The 23667-nt window shown below is 36.1% G+C and overlaps 1 protein-coding gene across 1 annotated transcript in view; it reads right to left on the reverse strand.

The window, feature by feature from the left end:
- Positions 1-23667, reverse strand: part of LIFR (LIF receptor subunit alpha) — a 65431-nt gene that overhangs the window by 13255 nt on the left and 28509 nt on the right. Inside the window, exons 5-14 of the mRNA XM_033110142.1 lie at positions 22849-23012; positions 17165-17339; positions 15273-15533; positions 11229-11358; positions 10613-10782; positions 8663-8808; positions 7495-7657; positions 5527-5597; positions 3792-4005; positions 1263-1442 (exon numbers count right to left, since the gene is read on the reverse strand). Of these exons, the coding sequence (XP_032966033.1) occupies positions 1263-1442; positions 3792-4005; positions 5527-5597; positions 7495-7657; positions 8663-8808; positions 10613-10782; positions 11229-11358; positions 15273-15533; positions 17165-17339; positions 22849-23012 (1674 nt within the window). The remainder of the gene's footprint in view (positions 1-1262; positions 1443-3791; positions 4006-5526; positions 5598-7494; positions 7658-8662; positions 8809-10612; positions 10783-11228; positions 11359-15272; positions 15534-17164; positions 17340-22848; positions 23013-23667) is intronic.

The raw sequence follows: 23667 nt of genomic DNA on the forward strand, positions 1-23667 counted from the left end.
TCTTAACCTTCTATTCAGAGACTGCGCGGCTCCACATCACTCCGCCCACCCAGCCCCAGGCCACCTGATTACCCTCAAAGCCCAGGAGAACAAATGGAAGAGGGGTTAGAAAGTACACAGAGGACACTGGACCAGCGTTAAGGCTCAGGCGGCTAGCTGTGCGGGAAACACTAGGGAAGGCGTAAGAAACGGGCAGGGGTGGCCGGCCCGCTGCTAAGTGCCGGACGCTGGGGGAAAGGGGAAAGAGAGCCCTCACTGCCCCGGCCAATTACGCCAAGTAGGACTGGAAACTAATCCGAGCCCACATATAGTAATCTAATGAATGGGACTCACCCTTACCATTTGACAGTAAAAAAAGGAAACAAGTAGAACTTGTTCCCTGGGAGAGACTCAGCAGCAGGTGCTTGCTCACCTGAACTTCATTAACACATGAGGGGAGCCACGAGCAGGAAAGGACGTCACTACCCACTACCCACAGGCTGCCGGTTCCAGAATTCCCATGGGTAGAGACACAATACCTTCATTAAGTACTCAGAAGGCACAGTGACAGTGGAAAGAGGATGACAATCCCAAATGACCAGGATGGTTTACCAGGTAGGTTACCAAGTGCCCCTGTGGCTAAGCTTCAGGCTGCATCGTATCAAAGTGGCCCAGGGCTCGGGCTTGTTAGCAGTCAGGCCTGGGAACTGGCGCCCACACACACTCTGCCCACTGCCACATTCATGCTCCTTGATTGACACGAGGTAGAGTGGTAACAGGTGCAAGTCCCTGACCTCGGTAACCTGGGCCCTGGGCAAACAAGGGCAAAAGCACCATGAGTGAGGTCACACTCCTTCCAGTTTTTCCTTCCAGTTTTGCAGCCTTCTTTTCATGAGCATTTCCCCAGGTTGTTAAATCTTCAACACAAATTTTAGTGCTACTAGACATTCCATTTTATAGATGTACCATAACTGACTTATTCTTCTATTGATATTTTGTTGGTTTCCAATTTTTATGATCATAAATAATGCTGTGGTGAAATTCTTAGATGTAAATCTGTGTTACTCTCTGATTATTTCTTAGAATAAATTCCTAGACAAATAATTACTAAGTCAAAGGATGTGAACTCCCTCACATACATAAGGCCACAAACCACCTTCCAGAAGTTAAACCAATCCACACCTGGCCCAGTGGTAAGGGAGAACCGTCACTTCACTGCAACAAGTCACACCATGTGTTGCCCTTTTTAAAAATATTTTTAAAGAACTCTGAGACATACTTACCAGATTCTATTACGGTTTGGGTGCTGTTTGAAGGGACTTTTTTCCAGTCCATAAGGCAGGGCTTAGACTGAGATGAGTTACACCATTTAATAACATAGTCGCAAGTCATGTTGGGATCGTAATTCCAGGTGAGGAGAATCCCATTTCCCATTCCAACAGCTTGCTCTATTTTGAGATCATCTTCAAAAAGACAAAAAGATATTTTACTGATGTTAATAATAATAAGGTAAATCTCACGAAAATGGGCAAGAGTTATAAAAATTACTTCACTGTTCAGAAATTTTAAAACAGTTCTCATCCTTTCAGTGTTGCTGTTATTTTTGTTGTAACTACGGTAGTTACCAGTACATATAGATTAATTCAGCAGCTGAAACAAAGTAATAAAAGGGCACCTGGGATCAGGTGGTGACGTAGTGGGGCGGGATATGATCAGGGATGGGGCACCAGAGGGGACGCAGCAGGCCGGAGGCTGGTGTGGAGCAGGCGTGGGCGGTCTGAGTCCCTCCCCTCGTCACCACCATGGATGTGAGCTCCGTGAGAGCAGATGGGGGGCCCTGCCTGCAACCCTAGCCCCAGCACAGAGTGGGAACACAGTAATGTGCTATGGATGAACCAGCCCCTCTTCTTTCCAGGAAGACAGCTCCCCCACACGTGGGCTGAAGGGATTCTGGAGACAAGGCAGAGAGAGGGGAGGAGTCTGTTGAAATGATTTGGAAAAGCTGTGGGATGGGATGGCCAGTGTGGCCACAGAGAGGGAAAAGCCTAAACAGGGCCCGTGGGAGACGGAGGAGTGAGATGCAGAGAGAGGAGGGGGAAGGGGCCATGGTGGGGTTTGGTTTCCCATCCCAGCCCAGGGGATAAGGGAGACCCCAAGTTGGGAGGGAGGAATTAATGTCACTAGGGCAGTGTGGCCCAAAGGGAGAGGGAAATTTTCCATGGTAACAGGAGAAAGTAGTACACTCAGCCCTCCATATCTGCAGGTTTTGCATCTGCTGATTCAACCAACGGTGGATCCTTTGACAGTATTTTCAATCCATGGTTAGGAATCTGAGGAGACGGAGGGCCAGTGTATGCAACTGTATACACCACTTGCCCAAATCTCACGAAAATGGGCAAGAGTTATAAAAATTACTTCAACATCCATGGATTTGGGTAATTCCTATAACAGCGCATGTTTAAGGGTTTAGTAAACAGGCATAGACTTTTTGAACAAAATTTGCATAAAGTAATTTGCATAAACTATTAATACTACTGAACACAAGACAACAGTTTGGCTTAGAATACAGAAGTCTTGGATATAACAGCTTTTTGGCTCAGTGTGATTACAAACCTACAATGTAAACCTGTGCTGAGGCTACAAGGCCCCTAATCCGGCAAATCCTCCAGAAACAATGACTTATTCTGGGGCTTCAGTCACTGAGAGCTAGATGACCGGCCATTGTGAGTTCTGTAAGTTACTATCTTCTGAGGGACACATGGAACAGGTAAAAACATAGTTCTGACTTAAAAAATACCACAGCTCTTGCCTATCACTGTGAGAGCAATGAAATGTCTCATCTAAATCAGGTTATCTTCTTATGCGTTGTTCACACATCTCTTTCTTTTTTACCTCCACCTCCTCTGGTGTGTGCTGCTAGACAGGCACTAGGGTCTGGTTCTGGTCAGTGTTCTACAACTCTGAAATGTACTGTGCTCCCCCATTCCTTCCTTCTAATTCCCCCAAGTCCCATTGAAACAAAGCAAAGAACCAGTTCAGTAACAAGTGATAAAACACTGCTTCAAGCAAGAGCTGAAAAGATACTTAGAGGACCCTAACTACACCAATTTGTCTTCCTCTAGGATGGGTGGTCAAAGAAAGGTGCCCCATATCGGGGCAGGACAGCAAAGGGAGGATCAGGGAATAACTCAGAAGAGGAGTTAATAGGGAGAAGAGGCAGAAGTCGCCATTTAACACTCAAGAGTCAAGAAGCTGTCAAGGCCGCTAAGGAGGAATGGACTTAGTTACTGGTGATCCATAAACTATAAAGGAAGACGCTAAACAATTTTAAAATCACACCACAATTTTTTAAAGTTTATATTAAAGATCTAATTTAGACTTTAAGAAGTATTGATCAATAAAGGATTCCTATTAACAAAGAATGTATTATCAACAGAGCTGCCATTTAAAATGAGTGTTTTTTCCCAGTTTGAAAACAGTCAAGCTGATATAAACATCAACTCTCATGGTTTTGGGGGAGACATGTGAAAATGGTATCTGATAAATTGTTAAAACATTTCTTCCTAAGAGTGATATCCTCCACCATAACTCTCTAACATTGCATGTTAAAGTAATTGGGTACAGTAATGATACGATCCATCAGTGTACACACTTCAAGTGAACACTAATGCCTGCTGTCTTTCACTGAGCTGTTGCTCCTTACATATATATATCAGCAGGAGGATACGAGAAGAAAGCTGATGTATCTGAATCAGCTTCAAAATGTTTCACTTTAATTTCCCGTTATAAATTACATTACCTTCATTACTCACCATTTGGAATTTCCATACTAGCTATTTTAGAAGGTGGTGATGAGCCAACAGAATTTTTTGCCACCACGCTGATAATGTAGTCATTTTTATCAAGCTGTATTTCTGCCTTGTGTTGAGGATCAGGGATCTCAGAAAGGGACTGTGTTTTCTCATCTGATGAACATGATACATTATAGAAGAGTATTTTTCCATTAGCTTCATTAATGGGTAAAGGCTATGAAAAAGAGAAAGATAAATTCTATTATAAAAACGTGCAAAAAGTAACTATGTGATGAGCCAAAGCCATCAAGTCGCAACTGGACACTATACTAATCATAACAAGGTAATATTAGAAAAGGTGAAGTTAACAAACCTGGATGAATAAAAGTGACACTGAAGCAAAATGATACATGCTATAAGCCCCCTTAAATATAAAAAATAACAATTACGTAGATACAAAACAATATTTAGCCTCATTTTTTCTGAAGCAAACCAAAAATGGTTATGAAAAGTACTGCTCTACATAAAAATAAAATATGGCATCATATTGTTTTCTAAATGCTTACCATTTTAAAGTAGTACATGCTCATTACAGAAAATGTGTATGACTTTCTTCTGGTCTTCCGGCCCCTCTGACCTTTCCAATCTCCTATGTTGTATCTCCTTCCTTTGCTGGTCCCTTATATGCTGCCATCACCTAGGGTTCCACACTTGGCCTCTTTCCACCCTGTACACTCTCCCAAGTGATCCCGTTTATATGCTATTCAAAGCTTTGTCTTTAGCTCTGATCTCTTCCCATGTCAAAATCAACTTAATTTTCTATCCAAATATGGCAGAACAATCAATCTCATCACTGACATTAGACTCAGAATCACTTCACTATGTTTAATCCTTGGCAAAACATTCATCTAGTTTGAACAATATTCCAAGCTTTCTCTACATTGAAGTAATCTGTGTAATCATTACTCCATTATTGTGAAATGTGACAGAAAACTGAGTGCAGCCAGGGGAATTTCCAATCAAGGGTAACAGGGGTGCAACAGTCACATACAGCAGTGGAGCCCATATGGAACTTGCACACAGGCTTCACTTTACTCAAAGCCGTGCTGAGGTCAAATTTTTATAGAAGTAACATTGTTTTACTTTCAATAATAAAATTCACTATTTAAAGGAATCTGATTATAACTGCTCTTATGAAATTTGATGTGGAAAACAATTATGTTTTAAATATTCATATATCATATAAAAAATATAGCAACAAAAATGTTTGTTCTACTATGGAAAAAATAGTAAAACATATCATAATTCGTATTTTATCTAAAATTTTGTCATATTATAATGCAATTTATTTAAGGGAAACAAATTACGTGTAAAATATATAAAAAGTTGGTTTCCTACTCATCGAAGAAAAAACTGCAAATGTAAACACTCGGGATTCTAACTTATAGCTTCCAGCTGGGTTTCTGACTAAAATGAGAGAGATGGAACCCATGCAGTGCTCGGGTCCTTTAGGGGCCTCATAAAATCAAACTAAAGAATGCTAAGAACTGAGAAGATCCTCACTAAAACGACCGTGGTGTATCAGAAGTGAGGAGGAATCTGGGGGTTTTAGGAGCTGGGTTACTGTCCCAGCAATACTGCCAACAAAGCCGTCCAGGAAATCCTGGCTCCGTGACAACCCAAGTACCATATGTAAGTTCGGTAGTTTAGCATAATAAAGTTATGTAAATATTTAAGGAAAAATTAAGTTATTTACCTTCCAATATATTATTAAGTTTTTCCCATCAGAACTCCACTCTCTCCAAGTATCTGGTCCCTTTGAAGGACCTGGGAAAGAGATTTAAAAGTTAGTATTTAAGATGCGTACTATGTCAGTTTATAATGTCAGCAATTGAGACGGTGGTGCCTGAATATTTTTTCTAGGTTTTTGGAATTTCCACTAAAAACGAGAAGCAGTTAAGTGGCTTCCACTTAGAAAATGAAGTAAGGAAAGCCCTCGACATCTGCAAAAGACAAGGCTTCTGAGAGCGGTTAAAATCACCCTCAGCGCTTCACGTGAGCTGCAGGGGCCCTCGTCTCACAGCCTCTCATGTCCCCTTGCTGAAGTCGGCTCTGGCCACACACTGGCTTCCTGGCTGGTCCTCAAACAGGCGGAGGAAACCTGCATCAGGCTTTCTGTACCTTCTGTGCCCTCTCTTCCTCTGCACAGAACTCCCTTCTCCTGAATAGACCATGTGGCTTGCTCCCTAAACTTTGTATCTCGACTCAAGTGTTACCTTAGTAGGGAGGTCTTTTCCAAGTACCCTATTTAAAATTGCAACCCCCCACCCCCACAACACACATGCTGGGTACTCAGTAAATATTTGTTAAGTGAATTAATGCCTTCATCTTAATGAAGCATAAACAAAATGTTTCTTTCCTTTTGGCAACAATAGCTTATTAACTGAAGGCAAAAGTGCCTGTGGTAGCCAGTCTCCAAAAGGACCAATGATATTGGTCACACCTCCTAACATGCATGCCCTTAGGTGGTCCCCACCACGCTGTATCGGGGTTGGCCTGTATGACCAGCAGTCTAGGCGGAGCTGGCTGCGATGTTATGACACTCCAGCAGCCCTATGGAGAAGCCTGCATGGTCAGTAACTGAGGCCTCCTGCCTGCAGCCACGTGAGTGAAACAACCATCCTAAAAGCAGATCCTCTAGCTCCAATGGAGCCTGCAGCCCCCACCCACATCCTGACTGCAGACTCATGAGAGACTCTCAGCCAGGGCCACTCAGCTAAGCTGCCCTTGAATTTCTGACGCACAGACACTGTGAGATAACAAATGTTTGCTGTTTTAAGGCACTGAGTTTTGGGGTAATTTGTCACATAGTAATAGATAACTAATACTCTTTTGCTGGACTCATGCATAGGATGCATTTCTGATGACCCAAATAATTCTTACACATTTTACAAAGTTCCTCTATTCTCTAGTCTTCACGTGGAGAGACAAAATCTGAATTAACATCTATCATTTTTTTGTTTTATTGTTTGTTAAATTCTTTGGAAGAAATTTTGTATTTCCTATATAATACAAATAAAGCTTTTGCTATCTTTTGATGAATGATTCCTGAAAATCACACCTAATTCTAAGTTTTTTGTTTTAAAGATGACATCTGATTAATCAAGGATAGAATCTCATTCTGTCTTCGGAAATCATCATACTCAGAAAACCAGTTACCTCATTTTACACCTATTTTGACCTCGGTGTACTGTAGAAACTAAAGTTCAAGAACTTTTAGCCCCATTTCTCAGGCTTCGGTCAGAAATGAAAGTTCCAAGAAATTCTCTTTATTAATAATTGTTTTAAATAAAAAGGCAAACTAAACAGATTCTGAAAATTCTAGAAAAAGGAAGAAAAAGTATTAAAAAAAAAATCACCCCACAATCTTATCACAGTGTTAAGTTTGGTTTCCTATGCGTCATTTTAATATGATGCAATCACACTGTAGATAAGGTCGCCTCGTATTTTCACATAACACATGCCAAGCATTTTTCCATATGAACACAAAACTTTAAAAACCATCCTTTAAAATGTCTGGATATTTTACTAGCAGACATTATACAGTTACACAATTTAAGCATTCTCCTATTTTTAGTCAGTTTGGTGACGTTTTCTTTAAAAATAGTTGTAGGATTTCAGGATCCATAGTAATAATTAGCCATAAATCATTTAGTTAACTTACTGGCTTCTGTGGTTAAATATTGTTTTCCATTGCTCCATTTACTCCATTTCCAGAAAGTTTCACTAGAACAACGAATCCGAAAGCTATACATAGTATATGGATTTAACTTGTCCACAGCAACAGGATAATTTGAATTTCCTACTCCTTTTATTGTGACATTCCGCTATTAGAAAACAAACAAATATGTGTATATATAAATGTATATGAAATGTCCTGTGTGTGAGTACACACACACACACAAATTTTTAATCCAAAAAATGGTCAATTAAATTATGCAGAGAGGAGGATATAATTTTGATAATCTGTCAATGGCTAATGGTGACGCACTAAACCTTAATATATTTTAGTAATCTATGATGACCTTGAGGACTACATATATTATTCAGATGATGTTTGGAGTTTACCGGAGGCAGGCATCATCTTTTACATTTTTTTTTATATGACACACTTACTACCTCTAGTATTGTGCTAAACATGTAGAATATTCAACAAATGTTTAAATAAAATTAAAGCAATTCAAAACAAATTTGAGGATTTGCATACCTCAAGAAAGCCTCTGAGCTCCCACTTACTTAATACAAAGGAGCTTTTGGGGTTACATTCTGCAGTGTGCCTAATTTTCTAGAAATCATCAATAAGTTTCCAAATGAATATTTAAGTACAGTATCATTTATTTTGGACTTACCACAAATTACAAGATGGTGCAGTATAAAAGTCAACCTAAGTATTTAAAATGTATTAAAAAGTCATGTTTTGACTTATAATGACCAATTATAACTTGCTCCTGTTGCCGCAGTAAGTGGTTTTAAAAATCAAATCTTCTCTCTGGTGCCAATTAGTCCATTATCTAATGCTAAAGGTTATAGCAAAAACTACTCATTCACTCACAAATATACTGAGCAGCAGCTACATGCCAGGTTCTATACTAGACCTAGAAACAATCTGAGTAGTAAAGTCAAACTTATGTCTATAATCTCCAGTATAAATGTTTTCAAGTGCTAAATACGGTGCTGTGATTACATTGATATATATATATATATCAGTTCTTAGTATATCGCTATAATAAATAATCAGAGCTTATACATATAAATTTACTTAATTCTTTTTGAAAACTAAGTATTTTATCCAAAATAACCTCTAAGGAAGTTTATAGAAGAACCTTACTCACCACTTCTCGTACGGAATTAGTTTTGTTAATTTCAATTTGACACAACAATTTAATGTTTGCAAAGTTGCCTGGTAAATGCCAGGAAAGTATAACAGCTGTTGAATTAATATCCTTCACTTTGATTGAAGTAGGAGTATGGGGATAAACTGTAAATATAATTTTTAAAGATTAATTACTTTAAAAGCTATTTTCTAATATGACAAATGAGAATCAAAGAAAATTTTTTAAAAAGAGTGAGAGGTATTATTAGTGCTGATCAACAATATTCAACCCAATACTTGTGGAATACACAACACCCCCTTTACTGCTGACAACACGCCAACATTTTTTAAGAACCAAGCATGCCCATGTTCCTCAACTGGTGTCAGGAATACTAAAAGGTAGTCCGATCGTAATCTCTACCTTTAAGGAACCCCTAATTTACTTGGGGAATGACAAACAAAAAGGAAGAAAATTAATAAGAGGATTTTTGTTAAGTTCTCAATGTGTGGTACAGATATTAACTGCTATAGGAATTTAGATGTAAGCATGGTAAGGCGAGTCCTATAGTGAAGATGGGACTTAAGATGAGCTGTGAAGGAAGAATCAGACTAAAGTTGGCCAGACGAATACAGAAGTGTGTTTCAAGTTGGGGACACAGCAAACGCAAAGACACAGGGGAGCAAAGTGCACGTTAGGTTGGTGATACGCATACACCACCTGGAGGGGTGAGGAAGAATCGGTGTAGTAAATAAGGTTAAAATGGCAGAGGGGAGACAAATACAGACGAATACTATCACTTCAGTACATAATGTAGCCATTTTGTCCTTAGGAAAAATCAGGAAATAAAAAAGATGATGGGAAGAAATAATTGATAAAACTGACATATTTATAAACAAGGCAACAGGGTCATGTACTAATTAATCACTTGCCCCGCTGTATTAGAATGCATTTGGTTTTTTAAGCCCTTTCTCCCATGACTGTGAGTCTCTAAGAGAAGCCTCCATGCCAATGCTGCGTGTTGCAGAGCCTGACACGGACTTGATACACATGGAATGATCACAGGAACGAATATCAAAAAGATATACCATATTCGATTTCTGTTTTGAACTATATATTAATAGGATTGGTAAAAATTAAGAAATCAGCAATAAAAAGGAACTATTTACTGTTACACTTGGATGGGGCTCACGGACATTATCCTTAGTGAAAAATGTCAATCTCCAAAGGTTATATACTGTATGATTCCATTTATATAACGTTCTCAAAATGACAAGACAGTAGGATGAAGATCATATTAGTTGTTTCTGGGGACAGGGATGTGAGTGTGAATGTGTGTGTGTGTGTGTGTGTGTGTGTGTGGTGGGGGTGTTGCTAAAGGAGCAGCATGAGGAAGTTCCTTTGTGGTGACAGAACAGGTCTGTATCTTGACTGTATTGGTTCCGTGAATCAGTACATGAATCTGACTGCACAGAACTATACACACACACCACACACACTTGAAAGCATATACAAACCAGTGAAAGCTGAGCAAGGTCACAGTCTAGTTCAGCAGTATGGATCACAGTACTATACCAGGGTCAGCTGCCTAGTTTGGATACTGTTAAGAGTTATTGATGGGGTCACAAGGCTCTCATTATTTTTGTAACCCCCTATGAGTCTACAATTATTTCAAAATAAAAAGTCTTTAAAAATTGGGCAAAAGTTTTTTCAGAAATCAATCAAAAATTATTAGATTAAGTCACTGACGGTAAATGACTAATTCAAAATTATATTTGGATTCAATAAAATGGTGAAACTTGAAATTATACATTTTAAAGCTTTTAAAATTAAATTTACAAGATTAATATTAATTAATTATAAAGAAAATAATTAGTAAAAAGTAATCCCTAGAAGCACTCTTCATTAATCTCAACACATTTCACCACTTCTAAAGTTATTTTTAAGATACGGGTTTATGTAGTAGCTTACCTTTTTCAGTGATGTTAACTAAAATTGTTGATTCTGATTGACCCAGAGGATTGCGAGCATTCAGAGTAAAATTATATATTTCTTGATTTGGAAACATTGGAAAGAATAACTGATAGCTTTCATTCGTGGACACTTCAACTCTTTTAAACCTAACATATTTTCCTGAAAAACTGCAAATTAAGAGAGGAATAAAGAATATTAAAATAGTATCAAAATGACAAGAGATAAATAATGCAGGAAAAAAAATGAATGAGTAAGTTTCTAATAATTAATGTTTTCAGTGCTTACATTTCTAATTATAGGTTACTACATACTCAGGGAAGAAAATGTACACAACTGAATAAATAGAAAAAAATAATCTGCCATAAGCCCATTACCAAGAAACAATCTCTATTCCTATTTGAGGATTCTTTTTTCTAGGCTTTTTAAAAAAGGAAACAATTCGAGTCTACATGCATTTAATTGCAGTATTAGTAATATATCCAATTTTATACTGCATATTTGGTTTTATAACTTCATTATATAAATGTGATAGAACATTTCCCTGGGTCATGTAACATCCTTCTAATGGACTCATTGCTAGTTAAGTTTGACATCCTTTTCTTGTGACGTTTACCTTTCAAATAAAGTGTAAATTGTATTACGTGGGCCCACCAATGCTGTCGGTCTTCCTGGATCCCACGTACATATGATCTCTTTTAAGTCATATGTCTCACAATTCAGTTTTTGAGGAATATCAGGTGGATCTAAAAGGAAAAGGAAAAAAAATGTAGTTATTTATTGTTACTGTCACCTGGAAAAATAATAACTCTCCAGAAAATCCACCAAAAAAAACAGTTTATTCGGGAAAAGAAAAAGAAACGAGGTCACCTCAGGAGCGTGCGAATGCAAACCTCCGACCAGCACTCCAACCAGCTGCTCACGTGAAGAAGAAAAAGCCCCAATTCCAAGATGGCTATTCTATTTATTAGCATCCTTCCCCCGGAAAGTTACCACAAAATTTTAACAGGAAGTCAGGACTAGAGAGTAAACAAGGAGCCCAACTCCACCCATGGCCCTCCCAGCTCTATGGTTAAACATCTTAAGATGCCAGTTCACTTTTATCATTACATATATTTTCCCTGAAAATGTTATGTTCCATAACTGCTAATTATATTTTGTAGAATTTCCTTAAAAATGAAATAATTATGATATATAGATGATGTATTACAGGATTGTACACTTGAAACCTATGTAATTTACTAACTATTGTCACCCCAATAAATTTTAGTTTAAAAAAAAAAGAATGTATTCTTTTACTTCTTGAACAATGCAGGAATTATTCTTTCTATAGAATGTGTTTTAGAAATTATATTACATTAGAATTGACAGATTAAAATATTCTAAAGAGTGACTATTAGCTCATTTGAAAACTCTCCAATAGTATCCTGAAGATACCGACTATCATTTTTTCCCTTAAATCCTATTTGAGTCTACCAAATCTATCAAAGGAAGTTGTGTCCAACAAGTCAAAAACATCTATAGATTAAAAGTATTATTATCTATCATCTATATATTGTGATTTGAAAAGAATATCAAATCATATTAAAAGTCAACATAAGTTGCATGTTGCAAGTTTCAGAGTTCTTAAATAAGTTACAAGGACTATTATTAACAAACTAACTCTTGGTAAAATTCTACATCTCCCTATATTCAGAGTGGCTACTGCTCTTCTGTTGTTTTTGTTCTTTATTGAAACTATTCTTTCTGGCTTTGTTCAGGCATGAATAGAAAAAAAAAGTGTTTGCTAAGTGTGTCTGAGACTTTTATAGTAATAAGGGAAAATTCTGCAGTCTGACACTGAGTATAGAAATTGATATTTCTATAATTAAGTTTAACCAGGCATATATAGAAACTGATACTTCCTACTATCATGTTGATCCAAACTATCTGTCACTGAAGGTAAGTTTTCTAAAAAAACAATTATCTACTTGCTGAAAAATTTTGTAAAATAATATTTAAAAAAACTAAATTCTTAAAACAGTTCTTACTTTATCAACTAAGACTTAGAAAATTTCACACACCTTCCCCAGAGATAAGAATAATGTCTTTCAGTGATATTTTAGGTAATACTGGGAGGAAAAATGAGTATTTATATGAAAGTCTGGATAATGAAACTAACAATGACATATTTGTTTTGAAAATTGTTTTAAATCTAAGCCCAAACTTTCAGTCATTTTATTAAAATGACATACCAACGTTTTTATTATATTTAAAATGCTGATTGTTTTAGTTTTTGGCAGATATATTAAGTTGAAATACTTAAAATCCAAACAATAGGAGCAAACCAGAAAGAAGAGGAAGCAAAGACAGAGGAGAAAAAATAAGAGAGGGCAGTATTTAAAAGGCAATGCAAGGATTCTCCTTTTTTTCCCAAAGAAATGAATTCATAAAAAAAATCAAATGGAGCTAGTCAAAAGCTAGGTATAAATCAACTGCATTTCTATGTACCAGCAAATAAAAAATGCAATGTAAAAAATGAAGTCAGTTTTTATGAAAATATTTTCAAATGAGAAAGTATAAAATTTGACATGTGATATAAACATTTACAGGCTCTAATCCTGTTACAGTGTATTATTTTAAAATATATTAAGTATAATGAAAGATTAACTTTAGGTCAATAAAATAACTAATTTGAATGATTACAGAACAAATAATGTTTATAAAATATCTATTTTGCTTATGACTAAATTAGCTCATGCATGAACACTGACAAGTATTGGTAAATAACTATCCTTCTGTCTGCTAGATAACAAATTTATTTTAATAAACTAGAGAGAAAAAAAGCCATTTTTATTAGCACAAACATCAAACATGTAGGGGTAATTTACTAAAAGATATACAACATCTCATATCACTAAGATAAATTAAAGAAGACCTAACTAAATGGAGAGATGTACCATGTTATGGTTTAGGTGACTCAATATTATAAGAATGAAAATTTCCTACAGTGATCTCCTAAATTGACAGATTTAATGTAATCCAAATCAAAATCCTGGCAGGTTTTGATTATGTATGTGTGTGTATAGGGAAAACTGACTAGCTGATTCTAAAATTCTTTTCAATCTTTTCCATAAATTGTGGGTTAGCAGGATATTCATAGAGGAAAGGAAATAAATGAATCTTGATTCCTAACTCACACCATAAACTGCCCTTGTAAATTTCTAAAGAGCTCCCTCCGAAGGGAAATTCTCCAGCTGTTCCTGAGTTGATCAATACAGAGCAATATTTCAACCTCCAAATGTTACAAATGGTTAAATTATGAATTAAATGGGTTTATTTTATCTAGAACTATGACAGAAGATTAGAACACTTTGAAATAATAAAAACTGAATAGTTTCATCTTTTAAGTTTTATTTTTTTTCTTTTGTACTTTTAAGTGGATATCTTACTTTCTGGTTATCACCTATCAGGCAGCTTCACTACATATAATACTGGTTTTCAACTGAGATGCGAAGATTGTTTGTGTGGAATGTTGCAAGTCACTTCCTAAAATTCCATTAGGACAGAAAATTTAATTTTCTAAAATTTAATTTTGAACACAGCCTCACCCTCCCTTGAATCCCACAATGTATTACTGGGAAGGCAAAAAGAGAGGAAGGTTACAGCCATCAAGCTGAGAAGTGCACCTACTCCTGGTTATTGCCTTGGAAGTAGACCAGCAAGTGAATGCAACTCATCATTTAGTTTCTATGGAAGTAAGAAAGAGACTGAGAACTGCTGATCTAGAGCTCAGCTAAGAATCATAAAAAAGCGTAAGAAAATCACTAAGCCATCAAAAGAAAATCACAAGACTCACTCACTACATCTCACACACTTTTATTCATGAGAGAGCCCCTTAGACCAAACGCAGAGCAGGGAGGACAGACAGGAAACACTGCTGGAGGCAGGGCACCACATTACAGTAACCACAGGGGAGGAGAACTCAAGATGCAAAATTATCTCTGGACATTCAACGTAAGTCATATAGGTAGGGCAGTCCCCACAACAACTTTTGGAAATGCCATGGAATTTTAGAACTATAGGAGTGCCAAGTTAATAATAAAGATGCCCTGCATTTTGTAGCATGTGACTACATTACACACAGAACACAGCGAGAGAGGAAGTCTTCTCACCCAGGTCATCCGGCTACCCTCTTCTCAAATATAATATTTAAAAGTTGGAGAAGCATATATTATGCTATTGAAATAGTTTGTGTAAAATTATTTCTATTTCTTTAATTTGGGTACTTATTTTAGAAAAGGTATGCTACAATTAGGTGGAAAATTAACTTATATAAAATAATTCCTAAACAATGTAGGATTTAGAAATATATACTAACCACTCTTGACTTAACAAATCTGTTAACTAAGAATTTAAACTAAAAGTAGCTGAACATTTTAAATCTTATTACAAAACCTACAAGTTATATAGATACAGATATGTAGAAAGTAAGCTTAAAACTCATCTTTAAATAAGCAAAAATTATGGTGCCTTCACATATCAGTCATATTAAAGAATAAAAAAATAAGGAAGAAATAGAATCGCCCCACCCTGAAAAAGCATTAAAGCTTTCAGAGAGGACAAAAAAGCCAGATTAATAGAAGCTCTTTAAAAACAACAGCAATGACTTTATACTTACATCCCGCAAAAATAACTGTTCCCAACATGCTTTCTTTTGTTGCAAAAACCACATTTGTTCCACTACTTGCAGAAACAGAAATATTATAGATCTTGATTGCAACATTTTCCCCATCAAGATGAATAAGGGGACATTGTGTATTGCCGATCTGTGCTGACAACACTTTTTCTTGAGTCACACAACAAACTGTTATAGCTGAGCCCACAAGTATCACTTTGTCTTGAGGAAAAACGTTACCCTGATAATCAGGATCAAAAGACCCTAGAAAGAGCAAAAGGAATTACAAACACTTTAGACATCTTTTACCATAAAATAGTCCAGTATATATAAAAGATACTGTTAGGTGCTTTGTAATAATGGTGGCCCAAAGATAAGGTATGTCCCCCAGGTTTCAAAGGAGCAAGACAAATAACAAGAAACGAAAGTGTGTGTGGTTTCATTTACTTATGGTGGGGGAGCCGAAGGTGACTATAGGCCAGTGTCTAAGGTCAGAGTTAAAGTCTAAGAAGTTCTAAAGGTTCAATAAATGGGTTTATATCCACATGTGAAAAATCAACACCAAGAAAAAGTCATTTATTAAATAATTGCTTTCCTCCAAAATGATTCTATATATTTAGGGCAGTCTTCTTACTTTCCATCACTCTAAATATATTTGAGTACTCCACATCCTAAAAATTGCTTTTTCTTTATTCCTAACTGTCTGCAGGTTACAGCCACACTTTGTTTTTATTTTCCTAAATAGCCAATCTAATAGCCAATGTTTTTATTTTCCTAAATAGCCAATAGTCTCTAGTCTCCTTTCTACCTATTTACTCTTTGATAGACTGCGATCTGACTTCTACACTGACCATTCTTCTGAAGTGGCGGGCTGGCCTAATTGCTCAATCCAATGGCCACTTCTGAGTAATTTTCCCCTTTGACTTGCACAGCATCTGGTGTGCTGCCGAAAGTCCTCCTTCTCTCTTGGGTTCCATACCACTGTACCCTCCAGGGCTACTCTTAACCCTCTGGATGCTGTTTGCTTTTCTGGCCTCTTTTTCTTTCAACCTCCCCTTAGACATACAAACTTCTAAGGGATGGGTCATTGGTCTCCATTCCTCTTTCCCTAACTTATGGTAACTTTTAGGATTTAAAAATTTTCACATTACATATATGCTTATGATAGTCATCTTTGATAGTCATCTTACCAGAAAGATGCACAGTTACTAATTCTAATTCTGTTTCTTTAGCATTTTCATGGGTTTCCCCCTTTTCATTTCTAAACCAAGTGTCCTGGTTATGCTTTCATTGTCCCTTGGTAAACTGCAACAAGATTCTCCCTATCTATCCACTTTTAGGCATTCCTTCCTCTGATCCATTTATCCAAATTGTCACTAAAGTGAATAATCTCCAATGATTTTAAAGGACTTCATTTTATTGTCAACTGTAGGTCCTCTCCCATACTGCCAGCATTCCACCTGGATAGAACTTTCACTAAATGTATTGATGATTTTTGGCATACTTGTAGATTCTCATGTTCTCTGCAATAACTCTGGTTCACACAGGTCCGCTGTGTAGATGAGAAATTGGGAGCCATTTTTAAAAGTATAGACTTGATCTCATTACCACGTATATAAAATTCTTAAATGTTCTTCAATGTCTACCACAGTGATTTTCAAATCTGGATGTTTATCCAATCCAATCACTCAACAAGTTCTTTAAAAATACAGTTTCCTGAAGCCTACCTCATACTTTCTGAATCAAAAGGTTCTGGGATGGGGGCTGGGAGATCCCCAGGTGACCTTCCTGCTGCCAAATGGGGCTCAGAGAACCAAAAGCTTCAACTAAAACTTATCCTTAAGCAAGATTAATCTAATACATTTGAAACAAAAATTCTTTCAATATAAGCTTACAAGAAATGTTCTTCAGTGGGCTCCAGTCACTCCACTCTTTGCGACCAGAGAAATGAGAATCATCAATGTAGCATCTAATTCCCACATAGTGAGTGGTGCACTCCAAGGGCATGTCGGAGGTCCAGCTCCAGCGATGAACTGTATCCTTACCGTTCAGAGTTGTGTTGTAGGTCAGCTAAAAAATGAACACAAACACAAAATTGTGTTGCCCAATATTGATACATTCTTCTCTCCTTTAGGATTAAAAAACACAATAGACTGTATATAATCACTAGCTAAGTAAGTTAAAGGTTTGTCCTTTTGTAAAACTATCTCAGTTTTCTATAAGGAATAACAGCAGAGTCAATAGTAATGAATAATCATGATTCATTTACGTTTACTTCTACAATTTTAGGCCCTACTGCATTATTATTCAAGATATTGATATTCCAAAACATTCAACACAGTTCAGAAGAAAATATACCATTGCCTAAAATGATCTTCATTTGTCATGGAGGAAAAATAATGGGTTTATACCTCCAAGAATTAAAGTCAAGAGAGGAAAAGCATTTCAACAAGATAAATTATTGTTTTAGACTGGATTTGCTTTTTACATAGGTATTACAAATTTTAAATTTTATTTTTAAATATGCAACTTATAGTAATAAAAACCATTAACCTCAATTGTGGAAAAAAAGGCGAGATTTCAAATTTCAAACAAATATTGAGGATTTACTAAAAGAGACCTTGAGACTTCCAGTTAAAGACAACAGATTAAATAAATGCATTTCCTTCTCTCTTATCTCCTGAAATCCCTCTAAAACAAGAGTACACAGGATTTTTTTTTTTAGGTGTAAATGCACAAGGGCAAAAAAAAAAATGCTAAAGAGAAGATGAATAATGATCACTGACTCAGAAGACCTGAGAAAGCTGAATCTCAAGACTCCAATGGAAAGCCAGAAACAACCTGAATTCTATCACAGAAATGACAAAGGGTTCAGGAAGTAGCTGTACCAAGTTCCCCTGGAAATGCATAGTGAATAGTGAAGGTGAGGTGAAAAACAGGAGGATTGCTTGAAAGTTATTTGGATATGTTAGGCACCCAGATCCTCTCCCACATTCTATGCTACCAAAGGACTACCCTTCTTCACCTTGGCAGAACAATAGAGATTTATGCTCTAGAAAAGTAAAGCAGAATACCTCTGGATTGAAGAGCCTCAAGAAGATTTTTGAATGGGGAATAGTGCACCAAAAACAAGGAGACTGCTAGCCTATGCATTCTGCAGGCTGGGGTAAGACTCCTGCCTTCTTTCCCTATTCTGCTCCCACGATAGTGATGGCCAAGTTGTGATTACCAGACAGGACTCTACAAACTTTTCTGGGGCATATGAACAGATCAAAATAAAGAACTAAAATAATATTAAGGTTTTTGCCTTAAATAATATTAATAACTAGACAGCCCATCCTCATTACCTATGATGAGCCCCCAATCAACAAGTCTCATGTAGGCAAACAGAAGTTCCAACTAGATTTTTCTTATTTTTAAGAGCCATTCATTTAAATATGAATATCAACCAAGATGACCAGAATGTGGAGAAAAAATTCTAATATAAAAGTCAGAGATCAAAATAAAGAAAAAAAGCAACTTGAAGAAATAGATTGCATAGAAAGAAAAAAAGAAAAACATTTCTTTAAAAATCAATGATACTCTCAGAGATAAGATACTGTATCCATGAAACAAGAACAAGATATATTAAAAAAAAGGTGGGGGTGGTTGGTTAGCTCAGTTGGTTAGAGCATGAAGCTCGTAACACCAGGGTTGCCGGTTCGATCCCCACATGGGCCAGTGTGAGCTGTGTCCTCCACAACTAGACTGAAACAACTACTTGACTTGGAGCTGATGGGTCCTGGAAAATCACCCTTAAAATAAATTAAAAAAAAAAAAAGTTTTTTTTTTTTTAAAAAGGAGGGGATCTCTTGCAAATTAAAAAATATATTAATAGAAATTTAGTATCAGGACTGTAAGATAAAGCTTAGGAAAAACTGCTCAGAAAATAGAGCAAAATGTAGATGGAAAGGAGGAATGATAAAACACTTAGAGGATCAGTCTGGAAGGTCCAATTTCTAAAAATCCGAAGTTCTAAGGAAAAAAAGAAGAAAACAGAGATGAGGAAATCAAAGACATAAAATAAGAAAATTTCCCAAGTGGACAGACCTGTGTTTTCAGTCAAAATGAGTGTCCAGCACAACAGACAAAGATAAATCCATGACAATTTAGGGGAAAAAAAAAAATGAACAATGTCTTCAAAATCTTGAGAAAATTTCCCAACCTAGAATTCCATACCCAGCTAAACTAGCAGTCATGAGTGAGGAATAAAGACATTTTTCATAAATGTCTTGTCTCAATGTATTCACCAAGTAGTACTTTACATTCCCACTAGAAGTGCATGTAAAGTTCTAATTGTTCTGCATCTTCTCAATATCTGAAATAGACATTCTTTTAAATTTTGTTGGCAACTAATTTAAATTTCAAAAAATAAAATACGTCTGAAAGGCAGTTATAAATAGCAGAGGATATCTACGATAAATAGCAAATAACTACTAGAATATATGCATCCACCCAAAATGAAGAAATAAAAGAAAAACAGAATTCAGGAAAAAGAAGACCCATCAAAAGAAAAAGGTAAAAGGAATCCCCTGAATGATCATGGAGACTCCCTGGACCACAGGTTCCTAATGAATGTGCCAAATGACACTGAGGTTTGTCTTGGATGGGTTATGGGTATACCTAGGTTTGAATCTGCAAACCTAGGGTTGGCTGGTAGAAGTTGAGGCCACTGGAGCTCCTGAGACACCTCTGGCCACAAGAATCCTCAGCTATTTACCAGACTCTGTGCTACATAAATATTGTCAGTGTCTGTGTGAGCCCTTAAATCAAAAGGGTTGGGAAGTAAGTTAGAGGCTCTCAGAGAGATTTATTCACAAATATTCAACTGATAAAATACTAGTATGGTTGAAAATTTCAACAGGAGATTTACACAACCTGGATAGAATTAAGGATTGAATCAATGAAGCAGACAAATAAAACTAAAAATACAATATGAGAAATTGTACCCATCCCTCTAAAAAAGGAAAAGAATAGTAGAATAGTACATACTACTTGGTTCAGTTGTGAATAGTGTTTCTATAACTACAATACAAACAATGAATATTGGTCTACCAAAAATTGTAACAGAATGATATTGGGAAAAGACAGAAAATGTAAGAAAAAGAGAGCACAAAAGCAAACACACAAGCACGTGAGTGTGTTTGCCTGGGTTGGGAGATGAGAGGGAACTAAATTTTCATTGTTCATTGTGCAAAACATTGCTCAAAATTGAAAAAAAGAAAAGAAAAAAACAGAAAAAGAAAAGGCAGTATTAGCAAGCAATTTGGAAAAACAGAGATAAGAAAATCAGCTAAAATTGAATTAAAATTGGCTGTTTACAAGGAGAGAAAAATGGGAGGGGAAAGGGTACTGCGTAACTCCCAGGTGCGTTCACATCCTCGTCTGTGCAATGCACAGCTTCCACAGCTGTATGTGAGGCCATGAGCAGAAATTGTCAAGTCATAAATGACAAACTATAAATGAAACTTATAAATGAAACACTATTATATAGGATTCTTGATCTTTCAACTATCATAAAATAACAGCATTATAACCTTTCACAAAATGACTGACTATAAGCAATTCTAACTTAAATACTGACATTAAAAACATAAAATTATAAATGAAAATATCACATTTTTATGGACCTGGATCATTTATCCTTGGATATTTCACTTTTTAAAATTAATCTGTTCTATTTCTATTTTTATTACCTCTTGCTATATCGCCCCACACAAACATTTTTTTTCAAAGATCATATTCCCAAAAGTAGGAAATTACTACCTTTCCTTTATTTGTCTTGTTATGCATCTTGTGGCAATGAGTCATATAACCTTAGAACAATATTTCCGTATATTCATGTTCGCTTTCACTCACGATTCAGAGCATCCCTCCTATTCTAGCATCCTCAGTTTTTAAAAATCTAGCCCACAAAGGAAGTAATAACAACTAATAGTTGTTCAGCAGCTTTTTAAATATCATGTCATTAACTAGAGCAAACATTAGCACTTTACAAATGAGAAGTCTCTCTAAGCCAGTAAGTAGTAACTCAGAATACAGTATGTTAAGCCATAATAAAAAGCTACTCAACACAATTTTGAATAAGGAACAATTTTAAGACAATGGTATAGAGCTCCATATAATTTAGCTGCAAGTGAGACTGACAGGCAAGAATTGCCATTTAAAGTCAAGAAAAGAAAGAGCATTTTAGACTGAGATAATTAGGATGGGCTTTAAAATAAGGGGTAGAATTTGACCTTCGTCTTGAATGTAGGTTCAATTTGGATAGGTTAAAAAAGAAGGCTTCTGAGATGAATATATATATATAAATATACATATATATATATATATATATACATACACACACAAACACACATATATACACACATACATACATATATATGTATGTATACGTGTATATATATACACATACATATATATGTATGTATGTGTGTGTGTGTGTGTGTGTGTGTATACACTTATTATGTAGAATAAACTGTAGTGGTTAGGAGCAGACTGTGGAACCAAACTGCCTAGGTCTGAGTCCTGGCTTCCCCACTTAATGTCTTCCTGGGGCACTGTATCTTCATTTGTAAAATGGGGATGATGCTAGTAGTGCCTCCCTCAGCGGCCTGTTGTGAGGATGCAAAGATGTAACATATAGGGAGCTTTTACGACAGTGTCAGGAATGCCAGAAGCATTAAGATCCGTGTGAACAGCAAATATGACTGTTACTATTTTAGAAATAAAATACTTCCTTGTCTAAAAGGAAAAATAAGACAGTAACTAAGACATACAGAATAATCCCATTTGTTATCTTTACTACCTTATCTATGTAATTAGGCAAATAAATTGTACAATCATGAGATGGTCTTTTTAATTCTTAAATTTATAACGAAACATATTTCAAATCCATTACGGAAGAAAAGAGAAAAAGGATAAAAGGGGGAATTACCATGTACCAGCTGTCAAAACTTTTCATTATTATTTCTCATTATCCTTTAGATTAAGAACAAACTAAAGGCAGATCATAAGAAAACATTCACAAACAGGATTTTAAAAAATAAGAGAAAAAAGTATGAACTACTAAATATAAGAATGTTATTGCAGATTAAAATAAATCCGAACTTACAGATTTATACAAAATTTCTCAACAATTACTATGATTAAAAGTTTCAAAACATTTATTTTTATACTTGGAACATTAGACAAAAAATAATAGACTAAATTACATGTACACTTTTATTTCATTTATGTAAAAACATGCATATAAAACCGGCTAGACAGGAATACACAAAGATAACGTTTACTGTGTTCAAACGGTAGAATCATGGATTATTTCTCCCTTCATTTCCAAAAGTTCTTATAATGGTTATACATTATTTTAATCATTAAGTGATTTTTGAGTCAAAGTGTATAGTTTTTAATAAACCCTGAAAGGATATCTGATCTACTTAACAATCCAAAGGATCACTGACATCACCTTTAAAATCTTTTTACAGAGTACTGAGTTTCTTTAAAGTCATAGGGAAAAAAAATCTGTTTTATTCAGACTTACTAATTTTATGACTTCCACATTCTCTTTACGTAGAATTTTAATTTCCCAAATGACATTTGACTGGTGTAGAAAAACAGAACCCTTATCATTCCACGTTAGGTGTAATGTAGAAGTTGGGAAATCAGCAGACAAATTCAAGATCTCTGGAGTGTCTGGGATGAAGGCTTAAAAAAAGGAAACCAAAGAGAAAACTCAGTTAAGTAATGATTGTACATATTGTAATTCAATTAATCAACTAATTTTAAACTCCCTTCCTGTTCGAAAAAGTCACGAATTAAAAGCAAACTCTTGAACCTATTAATGAAGAAAGAGAACAAATATAATTATTTGTATAAGCAGCTCCAATGATTCATCAGCCACATTTGAGAAAATTATTTATCAGCTGGTTGTTTCAAATCTGTAATATCTCTTCTAATACAAATGGAAACTGGGTTCCCACCACACTCTGGTGTCATCTGCTCTGGGACCTACAAGTAGGCAACCTCAGAGAGAAGTAAAAAAGGCCTTTTGTATGGCTGTAGGTTGGGCCTAAGCAAACGACAGAATATTGAAAGCTTGCTTTGGTAAAGCTTTCTATCTGTTTTCTCTGAGCCTTCCAACTCGTCTCCCACTGTCAGAGCTGTGGGAATTCCCTACGTGAGGATGCTATGGGCTGTTCCTGGTAAAGGTTATCAGTAAATAGCAGCAAGACCATAGTAATGACCAAGGCACTAGGGGAGGAAATCAATGGGTTACTGTGCAGATCTAAGAAGTACTTAGCAGGACCTAGAAGTCCAGAAAGGCTATGTTAGCAGTGGTACACAGGTGACTGAGAAAGAG

This window comes from Rhinolophus ferrumequinum, chromosome 7, assembly GCF_004115265.2.
Source record: "Rhinolophus ferrumequinum isolate MPI-CBG mRhiFer1 chromosome 7, mRhiFer1_v1.p, whole genome shotgun sequence".
NCBI classification, from domain to species: Eukaryota; Metazoa; Chordata; class Mammalia; order Chiroptera; family Rhinolophidae; genus Rhinolophus; species Rhinolophus ferrumequinum.